Raw genomic sequence first — 19009 nt, forward strand, 5'->3', positions numbered from 1 at the left:
TCTGCCGCCAGAGCTGCAAAGCTGACCAACTTCATGGAGAAAGTGTCAGAATTCTAATACTTAGTGCTGGACTTACATTTAAACTGTGATTTTGCATCCCCTATGTAACGCCCATAAAGTTTAAAGAGAAAATAGATTAAAAAAAATAATTTTGAGATAAAGACAACAAAGTATCTCAGTGAAATCAGCATCTCATGAAAACAAGTAGATGGGGGGTACAAGGTTGTTTCCAGGCTTATTTTGGCTCCTTTGGCACCACGTCTTAGACGTTACACAGTTGTTTGCCTAGGGAAGGTTTGTACATGGAGATGGTAATTCTGGTCGTTTCAAATAAAAAAGCTGAAAAGCCAGGTTTGATAAATACATATGCAAGTTTGTATATCCTATGCCAATCAACGACTGGGAATCCATGACTGTGAATGGATGTGAAAATACAATTAGGATCAGGAACAAAGAGGACATGCGGAAGAAAACACGTGGAAAAGAAAGGAAAAGAAGTAGTAATAAAAAAGGAGAGTAACAATAAGGGAAAATAAGGCTCTCAGAAATTACTGAAGGTAAAAACAGAAGGCAGGAATGAGAGGAACAGAAGCTATGCTTTAAAGTTTTCAGCAGCAGCATTAATAGACACTTGCATTGCATTGTAGATAGAAATTACAAAAATGGACCACGAATCTCAACAGATGGATCCAAGAGCAGAGAAACATTATACTAACACAAAAAAAAAAAAAATCTAAAATTTATTATATGGACTGTGTAGTGAGACTTAATGTTTCCCTCAATCCATACCGTGGTACCACAGCAAGGTATTTAGAGAGAGCTCTAGGAAGGACCCATTAAATTTTGCTTGCCACTTTAGGCAAACACTAGGATTATTAACTTTATACACTGCCTCAATTCTATCATATGTGCTATGCGAATTGGGCTGTGGACAGGCAGCAGAAAGTTACCTCACTGAGGAAGATTCTTTGCTGACTTCATGGAGCAGTGTTAGGGGAAATAAGAGGACTTGCTGTAATATGCATGCTTTGTGTCACAAATTAGACCATGGACCACTCCAGACTGGAGCACAGGCTGTCATTAATGTTCAGTGAGACGTCCACTGTCATTCCAGACCCTTCCCTCTACCAGGCAGAACTGAAACTCAAGGTGAAGTCCTTCATATTTAAGGTGTCTCCTGGACTGCCTGGCACCTTACATATGTAATAATCATATTTCGTTTTTTGTGCCCTTTTGCATTTTACAAAGGATTATCATGATGTATGAAAAAGTCTATAAACAAAAAAACTTCTCCAGAAATTTCTTGAAGTGGGATATCTCCCTTGTTGCTTCATAGAGGGGATAAAAGACCCATATTGTTGACTGGCAGTTTTTTTCAGCTGCCAGGGCCATTGACAACCTTTGTATCAATCTCTCCTACCTGTGGTCACTAGATGGCTGAACATAGTCTTCTTTGGCAACACTGCCCCACCAGAGCTATGAAATTATCCCTGTTACTGAGTGGTTTAGGACCTTGACAATAGTTGCATTGAACATACACAGCTACAAAGCTCAAATCTGTTTTGTTTTTGTTTTTTTCTTTGCCTTGTAGGGAACGGAAATGTGAGCAAAAGGCTTATCTTGCATAAAGCTGTAGGCCACAGTGTGAAACTCAATTAATAATGAATGTTTGACATACAGTTCTCAAGTGAGTATGAATTTTAATACAGTAGAATTTACAAAGTTGGCATTTTACATCCAAGAGTAATCAAATATTTTTGTTAAATTTGACCTGTGCTAAGCTTTGCATAGTGGGTAGCCACCACTGCAGTACTTCACATCTCTTCATGTTCATTATATTGGCACAAAATTACCCGAAGAATCACACAAGGGCTTTGGGGGAGTTGTGCTGGTTATTGTTAACAGTGTATTAAATTTATAAACCTTGATTTAAAATTGATAGGTGAAGTTGATGCTATTGATGTCAACAGGTCCAGGATTTTGCTCAATACTAAATGTTAAATGTGGCAAATCAGAATTTGGAGAAATTGCTGCCTTAATCCAAGGCACCTTTAGCCCGTGTTTATCATCCTAATGCCCTTCTGTTTGATATTTACTTCTTTGGACATTGCTACCTCACTCCTTTTGCAAATCCATGTTAGCATTGATGTCATAAAGTAAGCAGAATGAATGTGTGAAATTGCTTGTAAAATTATCAAATGAAATGAAGAGCAAATATGATGACTTGTTTTTTTTTTTTTAAGTTGAATAAGGAAACTGTCAGCAGTGATGCACTCTCGTAATGCTTACTAGAGCTGAACAGTATATATATAAGTCTGTGCAAAAGAGGCAGCTAGGCAGATCTCAGGATCCTCAAGGCTTGCCATAGTTCCAGAAGAGAGGGTTGCAGCTCTTTCTGCAACTGCCACGTATCACTTCAAAGTATAAAAAGGTAAGATTTATATGAACTACCAGTACAATTTGTTTGAGAAAGCTGAGTGCATTATTGGAATTGTATTGCCCAAAGTTTGTGCAATAGAGGTGCACGACCTTTCAGCAAATTGGTGTTTTCTTCTGTGGTTATAATCACTGATGTTTGGAGTTCATGACATCATCATTTAAATCTTTTAATCTATTGAATTAGTTCAACAGAGAATGATCCAAAAAAGGGAAATCAACTGTTTGGGTTGCAGAAGCAATTGAAAGAAGGAAGATTAATGATAAGAACAGGAAAGACATGCATTGTAGTAAGAATTTAAATGTGAGATACATAATTATTGATTTTTATATTTTTATCTCCTTTAGTATCTCCTCTAGAGATATTTAATGAACAGGAGTTTAAAAATATCCACTCCTTATAGATACTGCCTAAATATGAATCAATGGGGATTAAATTAGCAGAATGCAAACAAATGAAGTGAGTTTATAGAGACTCTGATTTAAGACAGATTGTCACTCCATCGCCCTACAGATTGCCACTCCACTATGCTACTTTTAGATTAGCTTGTCTCAAGCAATGTATCTTCTCATATCACTGTAAGATCTGAAAAGGAAATTTTATAACACAAAAGTAAAAATTAAAGCCTCTCAACAGTTACTATGCTTATTGTATAAAATGTAATTTAGTCTACCATCCTATTAGGGATTTCCTTAGACTAGAACCATTTTATTTTACAGAACTTTCCACAAGCCATTATAACATGGTAGGTAAATTAGATGTAAAGTACATCTATCCAACAAAGTAGTTTATTTATAATTAGAAATAACTGGTATTTGTAAACACTTCCATGTCAATAGAAATCTATTTTATTCATTTATACATTTTCATATGAAAATATTCCTTTTTTCACTGCTATAACTACATAATTTGTATTTTTAAACTGGAAATAGATACAAATCTGACTTTTGAAAGATTCTTTTTGAAAACTCAGTGAAATTACACTAGTTACCATTGCACATAGTGTACAGAGGACATCTGCGGTAAAATATATTGGAAAAACTAGCAAAATAAGGTTGATCAAGGAAATAATATTTGAATAAGTTTCTGATCAAGATCCGAGAGACATTTGTTACATTCTGGTGGTCCAAACTGAGATGTATTAAATTTTTAATCTCCAATGAGAAAGAAATTACAACATTCTCATTAGTCTAATATGCATAGGAACAAAATTTTTCTGTGTAAGATTAACTTTAGTTTTCCTGCACCTTAACAATAAGATTGCATGGTTTTTTAGCAGTATCTACTGCTGACGTAAGTAACTTAGAGCAAATAAAACCTTTCTTCTGAGCAAGAAATTAATTGATTAGCAGGAATAAAGTAAACATATTATTTTGCTGATCATGTCCTTTTCTCTACAAAAAATATTTGTGTTCCCAAGAAATAAATAATTATTTCTTCTATAAAACTGTGGCTTCTTTAACTTGTCGAAAACTCTTGTTGCTGGCTTGGGTTACCAATAGCAAGTACTAAATTTTGAACAAAACTGATCCTAAAGTTTTTGAAAGAACATGTCTGATAGAAGTTTACTAGCTTTTGAAAATGCTTATTTTATTAATAAGGATAATCTTACTTGAAAATTGTATTAATTTTGAAAAACCCCTGAATTTATGCATCTTTCTTTTTAGTAATCTCCCCAGATTTTGAGTCTGAACAATTTAGAAAGAACCTAAACATACATTTAACCTTAAACATATTCTTAAGGTCTAAACTAGCCAGTGGGACTGTTCACATCTGAAAGCTCTATAGGACTGAGGCATGAGTTAGATCCAAGATATATTGAAATAACTGAAAATCTGTTAACTGACTGAAGTGGGCTTTTAATTTTTTTTATAAGTTTTATATAAAAGAATATCTTTTGGTGTCTGGTATTACTCTAAGGAGGCTGGATTAATGACTAGACTACTTCTTTCATTCCACCTCAATAACTTAGGTTTATGTCTAATCTGTACCATGGTTTAAGAAAGCAGCAGGCAGCTGTAAACTACCTTTCTTTAGTTTTTCACTTTAAGTAAAAGTATACCAAACTGCGAGCATAGCACTAAGCAGGGCAAATTTACTTACGTATGGTGCAATAGCCAGACTTTATTTGGTGTCTAAAAGTTAACTCATTTACAGTTATATCAGCTAACACGGGCGTCACTAGGTTACAATCAAACCATTTTTGTGACCACAGCAAAGTCGTCTCCCAAAGAATAGGCAGATCTTTTGTTCCATTGTTGGAAGCCTATGAAATGTGAAATTATGCATTCTTTGGGATAAACATTGGATGTCAGTGTTGCACCACCAAATTACAGCTCCAAATGAAACAGTGAAAAGAGAGTTCAATACCATAGTTAAAGCTATAATAGGACTACATGGCCACTATGGTATTTGTTAGTACTATAGCAGGATATGTGCAAGTGTAGGCATCAAATCTCATCTATCAGGATATTACAGAAGGCAGAAAAGTGCCTCCATACACACTGATCTAAAAATGAGCAACACTGGCAGTGGCTTCTGGTGGGGAGAGGGAAATCTACTCCCATTGCTTAACAGTACAATCCACCAGAAAATCTTATATTCATCAATTTATTTTCCTGGTTTTGATTAAGATTTCATTAAGATTTTGATTGCCTTAAATATTTTGATTCTGACACTTATTCTAGTAAAATATTTATGTTATTCATTAATATTTTCCTAAAAATTAAGACTCACAAAGTACCAGAAGCAATACATTCTTCCTAGCCATAGGTAAAATGCCTGCCAACAGTCAAGCTTTGCATCTCCAACTATAAGTTATTTTATAATAGATGGAAGAAACAGATTTAATGAAAAATCTGCTCTGAAGCTAGGCAGACTTGTGGGGCAGAGTAGAATGTGGGACAGAGTAGAAGTCCTACAGCAGTTAAGGTTTTTGATGCAGGAGTTTAGTTTTTCAGAGATGTTCATATAGCCACCCCATTTGCACTGCTCGGTGCAGAACCAACTCTAAATCTCAAAACAGAGTAATCTGCACCTTCTTCACACATCATTCCTTCATAACTTTCTTCTGGCTTCCTCCAGGCCATAGTATATTTAAATTCAGCCTATTGTGTCAAGGCATTACAATAGAGAATATACGTTTTTACTCAGACTGCCTTATTTTATAAATCATTGAATTTCAATAAATAACTCCTCCAGTGGAGCCGGATGATTTCAGTGCAGTTTACATTTAGTGGGCAGGGTGTTTTTTGCCTGGGTCTTACTTTCCCACCTACCACTTTACTTCAATGCACTCCCCTTTCCTATCTCCCTTGTTCTTCACACTGTAACATAAAATCCCATAGGAAACTGTCATGGATGGCAGAAGGGCTTTTTCAAATACATAAGTATCAGTCCGAGTACATGATGAAATTATTTCCAATGGCATTTTCCTGATGTGAACTCATCACAACTCCTGTTGCTTTACAGCAGCTTAATATTGTGATCATACTGATTTCAGAGTTAGAATGAATGAGCATTTAGTGTTCATCGTTCAATGAATGAGCATTTGGCCACTGAATGAATGGCATATTCAATTTCATCAAGGACAAAAGTGCCTAACCAAATTTTAAATTCATTTCGTTTTCTACACATTCATGCCACAAATTTAAGTGATCCAAAATATTTAAAAATAAACAATATATACTATTTGATTGTGTAAGTAGATTTCCTCTCATTTCCTATTTATGCAAGGCACTTTTGAGTCTATTAGCCACTAGCTGCTCATAGTCCCTTTGCACTGGATTTTGTGTGCCTAAAATGAAAGCATTTCTTTGTTCAATGGAGTTTGTCCTACAGGGGATCATATGTCAACAGACTAATACTCCTACATTAAATAATGAAAATTGTAGCACACATAATCAGAGGATTGGAGAATGCCTTATTCCCATTCGTGACTATTCACTAGAAGTTATAATTGTACTACTTGCATGTGTAAACCAGACACTAATGCAAGTAAAGTAACCACAGCATGGCTGTGGATCACCAAAGCATTTGCACAGTGTTATACTCTAATTTACCTTGAGTAATCTCACATTAAAATCAGTGAGATTGGTCAAGTTATTACAGTGCGTTTGATGAAGACACATCCAATAATGTAGCCTTTTTGGATTCAGATGTATGTAAAGATGATTACATTTTTCTCTGTTGCCTTATTTCTGTTTTGACAGGCAATGAAAATGAAAAGTGTTTATTTTGTTGCTGGGCTCCTTTTAATGATAGTTCAAGGCAGCTGGCAAAATCCTCTTCAGGACACAGAGGAGAAACCAAGGTAAATTGTTTAGATCAAACTTCTAGAAACAATTGGACTGAGCTGTTTTCTTATAGGTTGAAGCAAAACATACTATGACTTAAAGATAGTTTTTATACACTATTACACAGTACTTAATCTATCATTGGAATTGACAAAAGTTTTTAATATTGGAAAGGATAGCACAGAAATTTTTGGTATTACAAACAACAGCTGCCTTAGTTAGCCAAGACGACCTTGTAATTGTGCAGTATCCAATCTGCTATGTTGATTCATTTTACTAGCCAACTAGTGATCAATATGCCACTTGCTTTTACTTTGTGAGAGTATAAAATAGTATTTTTAAAAGAAAAGTCAATGCACCTGTAGAGTGTACTATAACCATCGCCAGTTAACAAGTTATAAACTTTTCACAGGTCATTCAAAGCTTCCCAGTCTGAATCATTAGATGAATCTAGACAGCCGAATGAAGTGAAACGTCACTCACAAGGCACATTCACCAGTGATTACAGCAAGTACTTGGACACTAGACGAGCTCAGGACTTTGTGCAATGGTTAATGAGCACTAAAAGAAATGGGTAAGCATTTTGGTCTCATTGCTACAGATCTCTGTATACAGAAGCAGCCAAAAATCTAGCTGAATTCAGTGTCTTGATTTCCGCTTTCCATCACAGACCATGTATAAGCCTCAGTTAAGTAAAGTACTTAAGGAAAATTTATATATAATGTTAATATGTTATTAGAAATGGGGAATACATGCAAAATCAGTCAAAAGGATTTGCATAAATCAAGTGTGGTATCAGTATATTACCTGATACACCATCTAAAAAGACTATCTTAGCCTCTTTGGGACAGATTGTTTCAGTGAATGAATTAAGTTTAATAGGAAAAAGATACATAAATATAATGTACAGGTCACGCCATTGGGCCTTAATAAAACTTTCCTATCTATGGATACTCTAATCCTTAAGTTTCATTTGTGAAAAGGAAGCTAAAGTTTAACTTCTGTTGACCACTGGATACTTTACCACTATCACAAGTATACTGTTAAGGCATGAGTTGAAATGTTTTTTGAAAATGTACTTCAACTAAACACAAGCTACCAAGCTGAGAGAGGGAATAATGTAAAAGCATGTAAATCTATGCTCCATGTTCTAGAGATTTGTCCACAGAATCAAAAAATCTATGACATTAATGCTTTTAAATCCCTGTGGAAGTCTTTAAAGTATAAAGTAACGATTTGTAGATATTGTATTAATTTAAATTCATAAGCCTGAAATTATTCACCTATCAGTCCTGATTGTTTATAATAATATTTAAACAAAAACAAATAAAATCTTACCAGATTATACATGCTCTGCAATGTATTGATAATAATTATCTAATTATTGTGGAATTCCACTACAGCCAACAAGGACAGGACAAGGAAAATGATGAAGTCCTGGACCAGCTCTCAAGGTATTCTAGTTGCCACAAGTGGTTACTCAAAAACAGTTTGAGATCATTTTCTGTTAAGCAAGAAAGAAAACAACTAGTATTCTTTACAAGGTTACCACAACCCAAGAAATATCTGTCAAAAGAAAGTATCTCACATCTGCTTTTTACAAGGAAAAAGGAAATGTCTCTATGTTATTTATTCCTGTACCTGTGGTTTACAGCTATGTACAATGGCTTCAAGGAAAGCAACAGGATGAGAATAGATTTCAGGAAAGGACACTCCAAGTAATAAAGGAGAGTAGACAATAAGATAAAAAGAAAAACTTGATATAGAAAAAGGCTGAAGCAAAACAAACCATTATGTGGAGGAAAAGAAAACCAGTGAGGAGACTAATGAAAGGAAACTGGCCAGGCACCAATTTGCAGAGTTGATAAAACATGATACAATGCCCAGCCCTAAGCACTCATGTTGCATAAACTGCTCATAACAGGAAAGGAGAACATAAGACCTGCTGAAGGCCAGAATTTTCTTTCTTGACAATGTTTTTGGGAGAGGGTTGGGGGGCTTGAAAATTTGAAACAAAACCAAAAGTCAGTAAGTGTTTTTGCAAAACAGATGGAAATCCCTCTATTCATTCCTCCTTTTGTCAGAAATTCCAGAGGATAGACGAGGGTTGGAGGGCTTGAAAATTTGAAACAAATAAAACCAAAAGTCAGTAAGTGTTTTTGCAAAACAGATGGAAATCCCTCTATTCATTCCTCCTTTTGTCAGAAATTCCAGAGGATAGACTGGATGACAAAGATCCTTCTATTCAAAACACTGTCCATATCAGTAACAAATCTGTAATAATGTTTCAGCTTCAATGAAAAAGCATATCTCAACAAAATTAATGTTTCATTAAAAATGTTCCAAACAACTGTAGTTAGCATGCTGATGAAAAGTGCAGATGGTACTAAATTAGGAGGAATGGTGAAATCCCAAGAAGATAAAAAATAATAGAAAGAGATAGAGGCCCTGAAAATTGGGTGAAAATTATCAAATTCTGAAACAGAAATGCTAGGGAACTTATTCATGGAAAATATTCCATAATATGTCTACTTCTCAGTGCAGCTTGCCTTCCTAAGGGCCACTGTGACATAACTTTGTGCTAAATCAGAGAAATAAGCACAATGAGATGTAAGGAGGGAGAAGGAAATTGCCTTTCTCTATTAAGCTGGAGGTGATCAGGCTTGAAATTGTTCCAAGACTATCACTTGGTCAGAATGATGATTAAAAGCGTGCTCACAAAACAATTAAAAATGTAAATCCAAAAGGAATTAAGTCTGAACAGTTTGGCTAAGAAATAATGAAGATGAAGGTACAAAGAATGGCTTAATGGAAATTTTTAGGTTAACACGAGGTAACAAAAAGTACATCTGTAGAATACAATACAGTTTTTTGATCATAGCTAATTAATCTAGCATATTATTCCAGTGCAGCTATATTTGCTTTCAGTACCTGATCTGATTTGTTCAGAACTAGTCCAGGCATCTCTGCACAAAACTATCCTGCATAGCACAAACAATGCTTTCAGAACTGACAAAGACAGCAGGGAAAAAAAAATCAAGAGTAAACTGAGAAGCAAAAAAACTCCTCTCCCTAATAAAAAAATGCTAGTCTGGGGGGTGGGAAATAGAAATCAATTAAGGTTAAAAAAAAAATTAAGTCGTTATGCAGTCTGCTCCTAGATTACTGCTTTTCTTTCAGCAATGCGATCTCCAAGCGTCATGCTGAATTTGAGAGACATGCTGAAGGCACCTACACCAGTGATATCACCTCTTATTTGGAAGGTCAAGCTGCCAAAGAGTTCATTGCTTGGTTAGTGAATGGACGAGGAAGAAGAGAGTAAGAATCCATATATTCCTATTATTAAATTTTGCCTTGCTTTTGGGGTTAGAAATCAAGTCTGATGAAACCTTGATGTGTTTTTGATCATTCTTGCTGTCCTTCATGTTTTGCTTTTGTGGGTGTTAGACTACCACTTTAAACTATAAAGTTCAAATACAGATTAAAACAAACCTGTTCAGTATGCTGTTACACTTTAGAAGGTCAAGTTGAATTTAAGGTCAACATATCTAAAACTAAACCAGACCTTCCTCTGACTACCACTTTTCCCTCTTGGCATAACATTGCTCACAGTCTCCTTAACTATCATTAAGATTATTCAAGTCAGTGTCATCTTTTAAATTACTTTCTCTTTTTTTCCCTTTAACAGTCAGTCTTTTCCTCTGCAATATTTTCAATATTAAATTTTTACCAATGTCATCAGCTGTACTCCATGTGCTGGTGATCATTCCCAGCAGTAACTGATGACTTTTCCTCTTCCCATGCTCCACAAAGTCTCGCCAAGTTGCTGCTGCCAAAATAATTATAATTTCCTACAACTATAATTTATTTTCCTTTTTAGGACACCTCTACTTCTTTTGCTATGGTTTACAGTTTCCTGGATGCAGTGCTCCAGTTTTGACCTAACTATGTCTCTGATTTCTTTCATTAATATCTTGTTTTCCATATACTCATTGCAGATTTCTCAAGCCTTCTCATTCCATCCACTTACTCACTCATTACATCTTTTTTCATTATAGTCTTACACTTAGAATGGCCTTACCTTCAGTCTCCTGTGGGCACCTTCTAGCTCATCATATTTCCAACTCTGCATAGTTAGGAGTTATACAATGCACATGCCACTCCCCACCTTTTAACTGTTCTGTACTTATTTGTGCCTTTAGACTGTAAGCTCTTTGGAGCAGGGATTTCAGTTCATGCTCTGATTATATATTCTACCAGCTGTAAAGTACATCTCTTGCACTACATAAAAATGATAAATAACAATAAAAATAAAATAAATCTGTAAGACAAGATTGTGTGTTGTAGTCAAAGAAGACTAAAATAGGTCAAAGTAAATTTTATAAATAGTGACAATTTCCTGAAAAAACAGTGGTAAATAAATGAGGTCAGCCATATAGAAAAGGGAAAGACTGTGGCCACTTCATAGTGATGTTTAGATTTGCAGTTGGGTTTCTGTCATGTTTTATTTTCATGAACAGAAATAGGGAATTTCATTTTCTGTAAGAGAAAGAGATTACAACCTATCTGTGATGAACTGAGCTTAGAAACCTAGATGGACAATTAAATGTAGACTACCCTTCTGCTTCCCAATATTTATTATTATTTCCAGTCAAACTTATATATAGCTTTCCCTGAAATTATTGCATGAAAAGAACCAGTCTGCCTGTCATTGGTCCCAGAGCACAGTGTGCTTCAGTATCAGTCCAGCCTAATGGAATTCATTAAAATCTTCCTATATTTGATGGGATGATACAGGAGAGGAAAGTTGTCTAAATCAGGCCCTTGGCATAATGGTATTCCAGCTATCAAAAAAGGATAGAGTAAGAATCGGGATCTTATTTCAAATATAAAATGCTACTGTACAGCAAACAAGCACATAGATTTTATACAGGTGTTATAATTTAGTTATTTTAACCCCTAAAAAAAGTTGCTGCTCTTAATATCTAGATACTTATGCAATGTAACTGTAAGTCTATAACTAGGAGTTAAGTCCAAGTAAAACAGGAAAAATGTATGAAAATTTGACTATAATGTTTTTAGTAGCAATATTTCTTAAATAATGATTTTTAGTAAATCTACTGTGAGTTTTATTGATGTCTACTTGGCACAGACATTGCAGACTGACATATGTTTTTTGCATGTATGGCTTTTCCAAAGAATGCTAGAAAGGAATTTAGATTCACCTGAAGGAACAGCCCTCATCTGGTAAAGGGAGACTTCCGTGCTTTATTCTGTTGTTAAAATAATGCCTCAAAAAATGTTCTGATATATGTCATGCTGTACCGAGCCATAACATCAGGCCCAACCCTTAACTTCTTAAAATCACAGGAAATGTGCAGTGTATTAGAATCCTGTAATTAGGTCCTTTTAAACTGTTTATTCTGATCTGCAAATTGTTTGATAATTTCTTCCCTTTGAAGTTTTCCAGAAAAAGCTCTTATGGCTGAAGAACTGGGCCGAAGACACGCAGACGGCACTTTCACAAGTGATATCAACAAAGTCCTTGATGACATGGCTGCCAAAGAGTTCCTAAAATGGCTGATTAACACAAAAGTTACCCAAAGGTGCCTGAATTTTGATTGTGTTATTCTTAATATACTGGGGGTTTAAATGTATTTTTCACACACAGGGAAAATACTGCTAATTTTTCTCTTAACTATTGACATACCCTTAACTGCGTTACAAACTTTGTTACAGACCGTGCTAAACAAGGATAAGACACTAAACAGAACTGATTCCTAATATAATGTGTATTTTGCATCAGTGGTGAACCTATTTGATAGTTTCCTATTTAACTTCAGGGGAGTTTTGCCACTGAATGTTACCAGAAGTGAGGTCATATTAAATTACTGAAAAATAAAACTCTTCTTTGCATAGGCATTATAAAATCAGAAATATTTATTGGTAAAATTACACCAAACTGATTATTCTTTAAAGACAGTCATACAAAACACTGCCCTAAATTGTGGCTTGTTATTAAGGAATAGGGTACTGTAATCTGAGTACCTGATAGTGAACTATTTAAGAACCCTGCTTTAGTTGCCTGTATACAGGCAAATGCTGTTGGAAAAGCAACATTTTCTGTCATCTGAACTCTGTGAACAGTCTGTTAACATTAACAAAGTGTTTCAAAAATACTAAAATGCCAACTCAAGGCACATGTGAGTAGCCGGATTTTTTTAAATGTTGGATGTCCACTCTATAAAAATTAATTACTTTTAGTCTTTAGACTACTGAAGCACCCAAAATGACTACTTGATCTTGGAAATCTGAAACTAATATTTTTCGATAAATTCAGAAGCTATAGTTAAAATACATTTTTTATTAAAATTTTAATATTTTTGCATTTGTTTGTAGTTCAGCATTGAAACAAACAATTTAGGAAAAGAAACTATTAGAAACAATTAAAAAGCTTTTCCTTTAGGAATAATTGTTTTCAGTCTGTTCACAGAGAGAGGCATAGAGGGGGGCTGTGGAACTAACATCTGCTAACTGTTAAACAGAACAAATATTTTCCACACATATTTCATAAATCTTGGGAGATTTATAATATGCCCTAATTGCTGCTGCTTTTTTTTTTTCCAGGGACCTTTTGGGAGAATACCAGTAAAAATGCAGAATAAAAATGGGATAAATGAAGATCTTCATTGCATCAACTGCCAGTTATTAAGACATTCTGAAATCTGTATTCTGTCATTAACATTGGGTGTAACAAAGCTATGTCACCTTGCATGCCAGGAAATAATTGTACTATAGTTTAGTGTTGCCAAAGGTTTATATATGGAAAACCTACTGTCTAAGGTATGGGTATCTTAACAGCTTTAAGACTATGAAAGTTCCATATCTTCATATTTTCCATTTATTAGGACTGAAGTAACTCCCTTTATATTTAATGATAAAATTATTTTTCTAAAAAGTTGACTTCTACACACAAAGGATTTAATCACCAAATATACGTGTTATTTGTAAGGGGCTGGCAGTCACAAATGCCTGAGAAGTGAATAACCCTCTTAAAACCTTTGTTATAAAAAGGCTAAGCTTTAAGGATATTAAATGATAGCCTTAAATAAATTTTTTCAAGCTTCTTTTCTGTTGACTTTTCATGTGTATATCCCTTGTGCCTCTTTGCACTCCATTGCATTTTATTCTAATATTTTTGTGTCACTGAGATCTTGGAAGTGGTTTGTTTCGAATGATAAAACAAACTCAATCTTTTGTTTTGTCACATTTTCTCCATAATGATTCTCAGAAAAAAGCTGTGTGAACTTTGAATTATCTTTAGTTGAAAAAGAAATCATATAAGGTGAAGCCAGAGGGGGAAACAAGACTGAACAAAGTATTCTTCATTAGCATAAATTCTTATTTCTCAGCAAAAGCAGGAGGACAGCTTTGAAAAACATTATGTGCAATATACTCCATTAGCCACATAATATCTTCAAATTTTACAAGATTGCCAAGTAAAGCCAACTCAAATGGCCCTGGGGTCACTCTAATCTGTGCTGTATTCTTTTCTTCCTTCTTCCTCTGAGGACTGCTTCATCCAACATCTCCTGCATTCAGCAATATTTTACTGTAACTTACAATCACAGCTGTCATTTCAGTAACCTGTGCCTTCTCCATTACGGTGACACAACATTTTGTTTGCAGATCTCAGTGTTTCTTGCAATCCAAACTACTACACTCTCAGCTGGCAAGGGCATGTTTTTGTAGGCAGGGTAGTAGCTGCAACTCTCAAATAGCCACAGATGCTGTCATGTACCTCTTGCTTCTGATGACTCCCCAAACACCCTTTTCTTCCCTTGCTGTCATAGCAATATGCCAGCTATCTGTATTAAAACGTCCTAAAGGGCAAGTGGTTTAAGAGAAAGCCAATGGGCTTAGCAAGTATCTAGTAGAATTTGATGTGAAGCAGAAGCATTGTTGGTTCAGAATTAGCACCTATAACTTTTGATAGGAATAACTAGTATTGTTTTGTGTCTCATTTGTTTTTTAAAGGCATCTGAAACTTTCACTGACGGTCTAGAATTTCTGGAAAAATAAGATTAGATTGTCTTCCCAAAGTGCTACAGGAATAAATATTCTGTAATTTCCAATCAGGACTGATCATACCCAACTTGGCATCTAGAACAGCTTGTTCACAGCAACAGAAAGCTGTTCTAATATCCCAACTTTAAACAATTAATACTCAATAGAACTGTGTGCTAAAGAAAGCCATCATAACACCCAAAATACTACTGGAGTTGAAAAAAGGGGGGGGGGTGGGGTGTGAAGAATGTATACATATTTGTTGTTTATTTAATCTCAATGTTCATTTAATCTCATGTTTGGTTCCAAGTGCTTCTGGAACTGAAAAAGATTCAGTTACACACAGTTGGATCCATATGGTCCAGGCAGAAATGGCACATACAGTTAACTCTTCTATTTCCATAGACTGAGCAATTGTCTTTAAAACATTTTATTCCACTATGTCCAGGATATTTAGTGCTCTGAAGGACAGGATTTGTAAATTACAAATCCATTTTCCTGTGGTGTCTGTCAACAGTGTATTTGAGCACCTCCTGATGATGGCTTTGTCAGATATGAAAATACTGTTTTCACACATTTTTATGAATTATATGCTTTTAGGAACAGAGGGGTATACACTATATTCTCAAAGTTATGCAGCTTGTCTAGAACACAGCAAAAATACTTAATCTCCAATTTTCTGAGTCCCAATCTACAGCATGAATCAAAAGACACCTTTTCTTCAGAAGTGAGATGAAGTTGAGCATGTTCCAGAACACGTTCAAACACACATTTTAGCTCAACAGGACTAGGATTTATATATGCTGAAATCACAGAGCAAGTCCACAGGAGCATATGAGATTAAAAAAAAAAAAAAAAAAAAAAGAAATGAGGTATGTGTTGGGTATTTCTTGTACACGTTAGATGAAATTCAGTGAATGGTACAAACATAAGGAGAAATAGGTGCTCAGGAGCATGTTTCAGTGTCACCTACAGGGCTACACCCTCATCCACTCTCAGAAACATTATCTTCCTTCCAGTAAAGGACCTAAACTGTGTACAGCTTATTAAAATCCCATAACCTGTTGTGTATGACAGGTCTTGACTGGCATGCTATAAAAGATAGCACTGTTGTGATGCCCTCTGCACCCGCTGTGAGCTTTAAGTTTACAAGAGTTAGGGTACAGGTCCCATCATATTTGAAATACATTGTATATGTATCACAGATGCATTTTATGGTGCATAAGCTTAATTTTTTTTGTTTCACTCACTCCATGCTGACTTCTTCACTCTACTACAAAACTTATATCTCCTTTAAGTTTTATGAACACAGTATAACTGGCCCAGATGTTCTGACTGTATTGTGTACGTACACCTCCTATAATTCCATATTCCATGAACTCGTGTGTATTTAGAGTCCTCTATGTATCTGCACATGTGCTGCCTAGAACTTCCAGGTGGCCTTATATTAAAAAGCATTCCCAATATTATCTCCTTTATTAAATGTATTCTATACGCTGAGTGTGTGACATCCTTCCTCTTCTGCCTTATTTACTAAGTATCTGGAAAAATAAGCACATCGAAGCAAAACAAAACAACTAACTGGAATTAATGCAATAAAAATGAACAGAAACCTGAGATACTCTTAACTGTTCAGCTGTGCTCTAAGGACATGTGGCAAGAATCTTCAATAGCCAGGAAATTAATTTTATAAAGAAAAATACATGAACTTGAAAGAACGGAATGACAGCCTCTACTAGCCACATTGAAACAGTTGTCCCAACGACATAACCACACAAACAGGATTATTTTCTACTTTGCTTTCCTGATTTACAGGACTCTTCACAGTCCTTTCACACAGAACCAGTGTAATGATGAATTACAAAACTGTCCTTATGCCATTTCAGCCTCAAAATGCAAAGAAATGACAAGAAATTATTTCTGGAAAAAAAAGATATTTTGAATATATTTTAATATATCAGTATTAATATATCAAAAGACACACTTAGCCAAGTAGAACTTGAACACTCCTCAGTGCTAATAGGACTTTTGCCTTTTCTTCCTCACAGTACATTTGAAGTGAGCCTCTGAATCAGTATAAAACTTTTCTCCAGCACAAATTTTGTCTCCTATAGCCACACATTGAGACATCTGGAACACATCATTGCACCTGTAAGGGAAACTGTATACATTTGAGTCAAAAACAATAATATTTTTTTTTTGTTCTGCAGAGAGAGCTTATGTTTTCCATTTTTCCTGTTTGACTTCTCCAAATATTTCTGGAGGAAACACTCAAATACATAAACAGACGTATAACAAAGTTCTGAGTTGTGCTGAGCCTGGAAGTCTGAAGGAGATATCACATCTGGCAGGTCCGCTAATTGTTTGAGAAAGCCAAACTTCAGGCTGAAAGCTGTATTTTGGTTCTTTCTAGTAAGTAGCTCTTCTTAATCATACAACTTCTTTACTAATACTTTTGTGTTCAGTATACAATATGATGAACAGCTATGGCATCTCAAATTTGATTGTGTAGCAGCCATTGCTGGATATTCATTTCTTTAATCTCTTGGCATCATATTAATACATATCTGATTGCAAAAGAACACCATGGTAGAAAGTAATTTGAAGTATGTTGCTGGAGCAACTTTTTAAGTCTCAGGCTGTCACAAAAGACAATCTGACAGAGCACCAGAAGCACAACCATTACAATAATTTTTGGGACCATGGGTATTTTGATCAGACAGGAGGAACTTGAGTTCAAGGTGTAGAGAATCACTGCTAGGAGCTATTGCAAGCTATTAAACGGAAACATGTTCTGCTATACTGACTCTTAACTGGATCAGTCAGGTGGTTCTGAGTACAGAATCAGGTCCCATAAACTCGCCTGGCATAACCAGAGTGAGAAGCACTGAGATTATTAGATATTTTTGTCTACATACATGAATCCAGAGTTGCAAAGGTACTTAAAATTGGGTACCCACTGAAACTAGCACCAGCTAGCCATATGCTTTGTCAGCATAGGTCTTTTTTTCTTAAAATTAACCACTGAGAAGCATTAAAACCTTGCAGATAATCTCTCAAAACACTAAACTGCAATTTGGCTATGAAAAGCTTGGTAACACTCAGGTACAGCTGTTGTGTTTTGTTTTTCTTTTTTATTGTTGTTGGTAAAATGAACAACTGCACAGTGTACCAGATCAGTATCTAAGTGGAGCTGTAAGACATTCTGAAACTCTGGTCATGCATCTCACAGTTTGAAAAGTAATGTAGAAGACTTCCATTTCACTGTGATTTTACTTCATAAAAGTGGACCGATCTATACACAGAAATTAGGGTTAAGTAAGTGTGAATACTAAATACTGTGCTCAATCTGCAGAAGTGGAATGAAGGAACAAGTGGCACAACTTTACAGAAAAGTTCTGACAAGTATTTTGAAGGCAAGACTTAAGAACATTTGCTATCTCCCTTGGCTTCAAGTCTCTTCCTCTTGCTTTAGTGGATCGCATACTTTTTCTGTTCCATTTCTCAAGTTGTAAAATATGTCCATCTCTCTCTGATAACTGCTAGTGTTTGGCAGATAGAAGGAAAAAAAAAGCTAAGATGGACCAAACCAAAGGCACAAACAATGCCACTCAATAATTACTTCGAGGCTAGAACTCTTCTCTTAAAATAATTCCAGAAATTCCCACAACTTACAGACTACTTGGTGATGCTCAGCTTTTTAAACAATCGAATGCTTTACTGGTTTGATTTACAGGTTATTCTCAAGTCCTTTCCACCAGTTAGTCCTGCTATCTCAACATATACTCAAAATTCTCCCTGGAAATGGAATTGTCTGATGTGATAAACCAGGGTCATCTTCAGAGCTAAATTTTAAACTTTTATCCTATACTTCCATTCTCTGGTCTCAATTAAAATTCCACGTTGCAGACTTACACATCCATCTCTCTTTTATGCCAAGAACCAGTGCCAAAGAAATAAATATAAGCCCTTCCGGCAATTTTATCAGTCTTTCCATGGCTTGATTGCCAGAGATAGAAGTTCAAAGAGCTGAAACTTTACAAGAAATGCTGGTGCCACCAAAGCACAAGGAGCTTCCCACTAGCGTTTGAATACATTTCACTTCTGGGACCTCTGCGCGGCCGTTATCTGATTTCCTCCAGAAACCCTTTCGGTGTCAAAGGTCCCTCCTCTCCAGCGCACAGCTGTGTCACCGCGCCCCAAGCGCTGG

General features: G+C 35.5%; 1 protein-coding gene across 1 annotated transcript; it reads left to right on the top strand.

The window, feature by feature from the left end:
* Positions 1-1603: 1603 nt before the first annotated feature.
* On the top strand, positions 1604-13859 carry GCG (glucagon). Its single transcript, XM_010079598.1, has 7 exons — positions 1604-1687; positions 6649-6749; positions 7145-7306; positions 8136-8186; positions 9913-10050; positions 12195-12338; positions 13360-13859. The coding sequence occupies exons 2-7, from the start codon at positions 6652-6654 to the stop codon at positions 13382-13384; spliced, it is 618 nt and encodes a 205-aa protein (XP_010077900.1). The 5' UTR covers positions 1604-1687; positions 6649-6651; the 3' UTR covers positions 13385-13859.
* The last annotated feature ends 5150 nt before the right edge of the window (positions 13860-19009 follow it).

This window comes from Pterocles gutturalis, unplaced genomic scaffold (assembly GCF_000699245.1).
Source record: "Pterocles gutturalis isolate BGI_N339 unplaced genomic scaffold, ASM69924v1 scaffold12834, whole genome shotgun sequence".
NCBI lineage: Eukaryota > Metazoa > Chordata > Aves > Pterocliformes > Pteroclidae > Pterocles > Pterocles gutturalis.

What these genes read in the sequence shown, in the direction of transcription:
- GCG (XM_010079598.1), top strand. Translation starts at nt 6,652, where the DNA reads ATGAAAATGAAAAGTGTTTATTTTGTTGCTGGGCTCCTTTTAATGATA. An exon ending in ATGAGCACTAAAAGAAATGG is followed by an intron (nt 7,307 to 8,135) that starts GTAAGCATTTTG and finishes ATTCCACTACAG; the next exon opens with CCAACAAGGACAGGACAAGG. An exon ending in AACACAAAAGTTACCCAAAG is followed by an intron (nt 12,339 to 13,359) that starts GTGCCTGAATTT and finishes TTTTTTTTCCAG; the next exon opens with GGACCTTTTGGGAGAATACC.